We start from the raw sequence: 6,998 nt of genomic DNA, 5'->3' as shown, positions 1-6,998 counted from the left end.
TTGTGATAGCCATTTGAAGGTACAACATTTGACCACATGAGGGAGCTCTGTGCATACTGACAGAGAATCTCACCCTGCAATCACCATCACTTCTTCAGAAAAACTCTGCAACACTGTTTCATAAGTAGTAATAACTTTCACACTCCCAATAACACAGCAGGTTAAACAGAGTTAAATGACAGAAGGGTTAAAGACATGCAGCCGCCTTCCTTTGCTTATCTGTTATCATGTATCACAGTAACAGATAAAAACAAACAGCCAGACAGAATATGTACAATATCTATGCCTCGCTGTGTCTCAGTCTGCAGTGCCTTGAATGATATCTCTGAGTCTTTGTGCGTCTGCCTGCAGAGCGTCACTGTGAGGGTCAATCTTCAGAGCGGCCTGGTAGTCCTGCAGGCCTGAGGACACATGTCACAGGTGAATGAGGTGGACACAATGTACACACAAACACAAAGTAAAAAGTGTTGATTCTTTATACACTGAATAAAAATAAAACACTTTTGTTTTTGCTCCCATTTTTCATGAGCTGAACTCAAAGATCTAAGACTTTTTCTATGTACACAAAAGGCCTATTTCTCTCAAATATTGTTCACCAATTTGTCTAAATCTGTGTTAGTGAGCACTTCTCCTTTGCCGAGATAATCCATCCACCTCACAGGTGTGGCATATCAAGATGCTGATTAGACAGCATGATTATTGCACAGGTGTGCCTTAGGCTGGCCACAATAAAAGGCCACTCTAAAATGTGCAGTTTTACTGTATTGGGGGGGGTCTGGGGGGGGTCAGAAAACCAGTCAGTATCTGGTGTGACCACCATTTGCCTCACGCAGCGCAACACATCTCCTTCGCATAGAGTTGATCAGGTTGTTTATTGTGGCCTGTGGAATGTTGGTCCACTCCTCTTCAATGGCTGCGAAGCTGCTGGATATTGGCAGGAACTGGAACACGCTGTCGTATACGCCGATCCAGAGCATCCCAAACATGCTCAATGGGTGACGTGTCCGGTGAGTATGCTGGCCATGCAAGAACTGGGATGTTTTCAGCTTCCAGAAATTGTGTACAGATCCTTGCAACATGGGGCCGTGCTTTATCATGCTGCAACATGAGGTGATGGTCGTGGATGAATGGCACAACAACGTGCCACAGGATCTCGTCACGGTATCTCTGTGCATTCAAAATGCCATCAATAAAATGCACCCGTGTTCGTTGTCCAAAACATACACCTGCCCACACCATAACCCCACCGCCACCATGGGCCACTCGATTCACGTTGACATCAGCAAACCGCTCACCCACATGACGCCATACACGCTTGTCTGCCATCTGCCCTGTACAGTGAAAACCGGGATTCATCCGTGAAGAGAACACCTCTCCAAAGTGCCAGACGCCATCGAATGTGAACATTTGCCCACTCAAGTCGGTTAAGACGACGAACTGCAGTCCGGTCGAGACCCCGATGAGGCTTATGGTAGAGAAATGAACATTCAATTCACGGGCAACAGCTCTGGTAGACATTCCTGCAGTCAGCATGCCAATTGCACGCTCCCTCAAAACTTGCGACATCTGTGGCATTGTGCTGTGTGATAAACCTGCACATTTTAGAGTGGCCTTTTACTGTGGCCAGCCTAAGGCACACCTGTGCAATAATCATGCTGTCTAATCAGCATCTTGATATGCCACACCTGTGAGGTGGATGGATTATCTCGGCAAAGGAGAAGTGCTCACTAACACAGATTTAGACAAATTGGTGAACAATATTTGAGAGAAATAGGCCTTTTGTGTACATAGAAAAAGTCTTAGATCTTTGAGTTCAGCTCATGAAAAATGGGAGCAAAAGCAAGTGTTGCAGGGTTTTTTTTGTTCAGTGTATATACTGAATCACAGAGACTAACTGTGGCTGTTCAGACCTTCTGTGTAGAGCTGCAGCTGGCAGAAAGCAGATCCTCTGCGGACGTGGGCTCTGACTCTGGCAGCTGCGTTGGCTGCAACTGGTGGAGTCAACAGATCAAGGGCCTGCAGAGAAACAGTTTGTTCCTACTTTATCTAGAAGCTATAAAAGGTCAAAGCGTTGTTAACAGCATTATTCACAAAGGGAGGCCTGCAGAACTGATACACAGTATGGCAACACAGCAGAAACTAAACAGAACTGCGGTGATATTAAACATGCTGGTGTGAGTACATGTTTGTGCACATGCGGAGTGAAGCTTTACTTCAACATGCAGCATGCAGTGGAGTGCAGACGACCACTGATAACGTAAAGATACAGACCTGAGAGGAATCCTCGATGGCCTTGTGGAGATTTCGTAACTTCAGATGACACGCTGACCTGTTTGAAAACAGAGCCGGGATCTTCCTGTTGAGTCTGATAGCCAGGCTGTAGGCATTCACTGCTCCGAGGTAGTCCCCAGTCACAAAACACTTACTGAAGGAAAGAGTTTATGTAGTTATTTCATGCTTCAGACAAACTTAGTACTGTTAAATAGATCTGAGAGCAGGCTTCACTTACTCTCCTTTGTCCTTTAGCCAGTCAGGGTTCCTCTGCTCCTCCTTCAGGTCCTTCAGCTCTTCTACATCTGCGTTCACAGCACGCCGCGACTCAGCTTGCTTTTGGAGCCACTGGTAGGTTACATAATAAAGTGCAATTTAAGTGCTAATTCATTCACAATGCATATAAGATAAGAGAAATGCTGTAATTTAGCAGCGTTTTATAGATGTAAAAAGTCTAAAGACTGTACAGTCCTTCTCTGAACATATGAAAACAACAGAACCCTGCCGTGGATCATAAGGGGTGACTGATTGAATTTAACACAGTACAGATGCTGCCTGACTCGGGCATGTGTTTTTCAGACATAAACTAATATAAGAATGTAAATTGCATTGTCACTGACACACACCAGGCTGAATACAGCAGCAGTGAAGTATTACTGGAGCATCCATTCATATAATCCACTCACTCAAACCTCCGTTACAGTGTCAGCTTCAGACGAGCTAAGAGAACAACTCAATACCATCATAAATTCACCGAGCAAAAACAGTTTTGAAGTTGGCTCCACGTGCAGTGTACAGGAAGAAAAGTTAAAGGGAATTTCCTGTGTTTTTCAACCTGGACCCTATAAATGATTTGGGGTCAGACAAAAAGTACTAACATTTTTTAAATAGTTCCAGTAGATGTTTAAATAACCTGCATTATATGGGCTGGTTTTTGCAACTGACAGGCAAAGGATTGTTATTATGTGTGTCTGACAACATTACAGAAAGGATCCATACAGATCCCCCTCTTTCAAGAAAACAAAACACGTCTCTGCCATCGTTTAGTGGCAACTTGTTGAAACTTATCTAGCTTGAAATGTAGTAATTATTAGTAGGAGTGAGTTTGCAAAAATTAAGATGTCGGTTACAGCTAGCTTGCGCATCAGCCAAGTGGTTTGCCCTGAGAGATTACATTACAAAGATAGGGCATGAGTTTAAAAAAAGGCTGGAATTCCCCTTTAAGAGCAGCTCTAACCTCTTCCTCCTCTGCCACTCTTGATTCCCTGAGGGCTGTTGGGAACACTCGAGGGGTAAATGTGACTTGAATGTTTCCAGCATGTCTTGGAGCGGGCAGGTCTGCTTGTTTTTTCCTGCTGTTTCCGGCGCTGTGGCCTCTTGGATCTAAATACAAAGATGAATTAATTAATGTTCCAAATCGAGACGTGTAGGAGCAAATTAGATCACACTGGAATTATACTTACTCAGTTTGACCTTTCCTCCATCTGAACATCCTTTTTCCTGCTTCTCTGTCACAGCTTTCACTTTGTTTTGGAGTTTCTGTTGAGCTTCTTCTTCTGACTTTTGTTTCTGCCTCAGCTGCCATGCTGCCAGCTCGGCTGTGGTTTTCTCTCGCTCAGTGTCCTTCATTTTCTGGATACTTTCCCTTTCCTCCTGTTCAAGCTGAGATCAAATAAAACATTCTTTATTTAGGTCCTTATAGATTTACAGCAGATTTCTAATGGCAATTTGACACTTAGTAATAAGATTCATAAGCAGATTGTTGTGTCACTGAGTCTGTTACCTTCATCATCGTCTCCAGTGCGTATTTTTTATCTGCATGCTGTTTCTCTGCCTTGGATTTGGACTCTAAAGAAAGCTTTTCCTGGTATTTCAGCAGAGCCCTTTCTCTGATCTCCTTCTTTTTTTCTTTATCATCTGAAAAACATGATGATTATTATTATAGTACATTTCTTGTATATAAAGGCAAAGGATACTTTTTGGTTGTCCATCCAATGACAGCTGATAATAACTGTAAATTTATTTCAAAAGATAGTGGCAGGAACATTTGTATAGAGCTGGATAAAGTATGCTAATTTCACTTGTTGTATGTGCCACTGTGTCACTTTTAATTATGTAGATGTTTTGTTATTAAATGTATCATTCCAGAAAATATTCAACCTTAATTGTCATAAAAGGACAAGTTTTTATAAGGCTAAGATACATTTTTCATTAATTGTTTCAATTAAGACAATGTTTTAATTTGTTTTATTTCTTTAACAGGAGGCAAAAGCTGTACTTTTGACTAATAATAATAATAATAATGACATGTATTAATATGGCAGCTATTCATAGTGTCGTATACATTGATCTTAATATAGCCCCAGGTTTATTCCAAGATGTCTGGGATAGACCCCGAACTGCCGTTGTTGGCTTACCATTACATAACCATGCGAGTAAAAGGAGATAGATGACATGGTGAATGGGTTAGTGAAATGACAAGCAGCTTGAGGCTCTCACTTGTAGCTAACATCAGATGCTCCCACACTTTGTTGGTCCTCTTTGGCAAACTGATCACTGCAGCTCCGTTCCCAACCCTTGCTGTGCTTTTGACATCATCAACAGGTTCAAACAGGAAGGCTTCAAACAGATACGGAGGGTAATGCACCTGTGAGACAAGAAAGTGGGAAAGATTTAAAGCAGGAAAGAGTGAAAGAAACCCCAAACACTCATTCAAGCCCATTGAAAAATCATGCACTTCAATTAGTTAAGATGTAATTTTATCCTCAATATAAAACACAGCAACAAGCTAGCGTTGGCCTCGTAATGTTTTTGTAGCCTATTATACCTTTATCTTATCTTTACCTTAATGTATTCGTCTGTAGACAGGATGTCCACTTTCCCCGCTGTCGCTCCTTTTAAAGGCACACTGATGTAAACCGTCGAGTCAGTCTGTGTCCAGGAGAAGTCCGTCACTATCAAAGGCATTTTCGGCACAGCTAATGTTTATATTGCTGGCGGATACCAAGATGAAGCGGCTCTTCAATTAGACTTCCCAAAAAAGTATAAAAAGTATAGTTAAAGTAGCGGCGTTTTAGGTGGAAAACTAACTTTTGCTACAAAGGGCGATGAGGGGGTAACGCATAAACTCTGGACCTGTAGCAGCAAGGCGTCATGTTACTATGGTGATCAGACATCCTGCTGCCTTCAAGTTTCTCGGAAAAATACGTATCGACAGTTGCATTTGAAACCAATAGGCCTACAATATATTACACAACGTAATGGGTAACTCCTGACTTGGAAGTTAAGAGGAAATTTAAGGGATAACATTTTTCGGTGTTCTGTGGCTTTTTAAACCAATTAAAATTTGTGAAACGGGTACAGCGTTAAAAGCTTATAGTTAATACCGAATTTAGATTTGTAAAACCAAACAGAACAATAATACTGTAAGCTATAACAACAACATTAAACAATTAAAAAATATATAATTATGATGTGAATATAATCACTCTTTTCTACAGCACTTTTCAAACAAATACAGTATTGGTAAACATTTAGAAGACATCTATTTCAGCAGTCTGTGTCTTCCCCTCTTCTGCTTCATCGTTTTTATTAATCAATTACTGTCCAGGTTGGGGTGAGGGGGCTTCTGATGAAGGCTAGGTTTATGTTTGGTGGGTATTATCCATTTGGAGTTGCATTCCTGTAAAAGCATCACTGCACACCAGAATAGATGATAAACATAAAATGTCCTCAGTAAGAGTAAGTTTGAGTGTATATGTGTGGTATGTGTATACATAAATACATCATAAATAAGGTCAGACGACCCATAGCCCAGACAATTACAAGTCTGATGGAAGTAGGCATAAGAATAGGCAAAAAGGAGGCACTATTGAAGTGCTGAGAGCCTGAGCCACAGACAGCATGGTGATGTTAAAATGTATGAAGGTAACATACAGATACTGATTGTCTTCTCATGCTTTGATCTGGCTCTCACAGTCTTCTACAACACGCAGTCTTCTCAGTCATTACGGAGATGGATCTTCTGTCCAGAGAGCTAAATTGCTGTTATGACTGCATCAATATAGGTTAGGGTGTTTCTATATGTGATCAGAAGATCCAGACAGAAATAGCTGCACAATATAACAGTGTGTCTCCAGATGTCATGGGAACTAATAAATCTTCAACTTCTGCACAGTCAATGCTCTCTTTCATCCTGACTTTGACCTTACAATCATAGTCAGTGCAAACTTTATCAGAGTATCACAGAGATAACAACAAGGCCACAGATAGTAGCACAATAACCAAGGCTGTTGTAAAACTATTCTTACTTACCGGAATCTATTAATCTAGACAGGTGACTTCATATCACGTTTCTTTACAACAACCTATAAAATAATTAAAGCCCTTTGAAATGTCTCACATGTTGTTTTGCGTAGGCTTTTAATAATACAATGTATCTCTAAGAGACGTTGTGTTATAAACCTTTAAACATTGGCCAACACTGTAGCTGTGTAATAGCATATCTTAAAAAAAAGAAGCATATTCAAACACAAGGGCACATATTTTCATTGATCCTCAGGGCTGAAAGGACAATAAATGGCAGCTGACTCCTGTGTGTTCCTCATTGTCACTACAGCCAAAGTCATACTATCAAGGCCTGGGTGCAATACGGCAGCCAGGTTCAACAAAGTACAGAAGAGTTTCTCTGGTTTCGCTAACCAGCATAAAAAAGTGGGATGATAATT

The 6,998-nt window shown here is 41.2% G+C and overlaps 1 protein-coding gene across 1 annotated transcript; it reads right to left on the bottom strand.

Annotated features, from left to right (window-relative positions):
* Positions 1 to 297: 297 nt before the first annotated feature.
* On the bottom strand, positions 298 to 5,241 carry dnaaf4 (dynein axonemal assembly factor 4). Its single transcript, XM_069687162.1, has 9 exons — positions 5,116 to 5,241; positions 4,771 to 4,918; positions 4,055 to 4,188; positions 3,735 to 3,933; positions 3,509 to 3,654; positions 2,510 to 2,619; positions 2,272 to 2,425; positions 1,911 to 2,016; positions 298 to 401 (listed from the first exon to the last, which is right to left on the bottom strand). Exons 1-9 carry the CDS (start codon positions 5,236 to 5,238, stop codon positions 298 to 300), a joined length of 1,224 nt encoding a protein of 407 aa, XP_069543263.1. The 5' UTR covers positions 5,239 to 5,241.
* Between the last annotated feature and the right edge of the window lie 1,757 nt (positions 5,242 to 6,998).

This window comes from Semicossyphus pulcher, unplaced genomic scaffold, assembly GCF_022749685.1.
Source record: "Semicossyphus pulcher isolate SPU_LCO1_2020_fin unplaced genomic scaffold, fSemPul1.0.p SCAF_8, whole genome shotgun sequence".
NCBI lineage: Eukaryota > Metazoa > Chordata > Actinopteri > Labriformes > Labridae > Semicossyphus > Semicossyphus pulcher.
Note: the sequence above shows the minus strand (reverse complement) of the source record. Positions and strands in the feature narration are given on the sequence as shown.

What these genes read in the sequence shown, in the direction of transcription:
- dnaaf4 (XM_069687162.1), bottom strand. Translation starts at nt 5,238, where the DNA reads ATGCCTTTGATAGTGACGGACTTCTCCTGGACACAGACTGACTCGACG. An exon ending in CCATCGAGGATTCCTCTCAG is followed by an intron (nt 2,017 to 2,271) that starts GTCTGTATCTTT and finishes GTTTCTCTGCAG; the next exon opens with GCCCTTGATCTGTTGACTCC. An exon ending in GCTGCAGCTCTACACAGAAG is followed by an intron (nt 402 to 1,910) that starts GTCTGAACAGCC and finishes ATGTGTCCTCAG; the next exon opens with GCCTGCAGGACTACCAGGCC.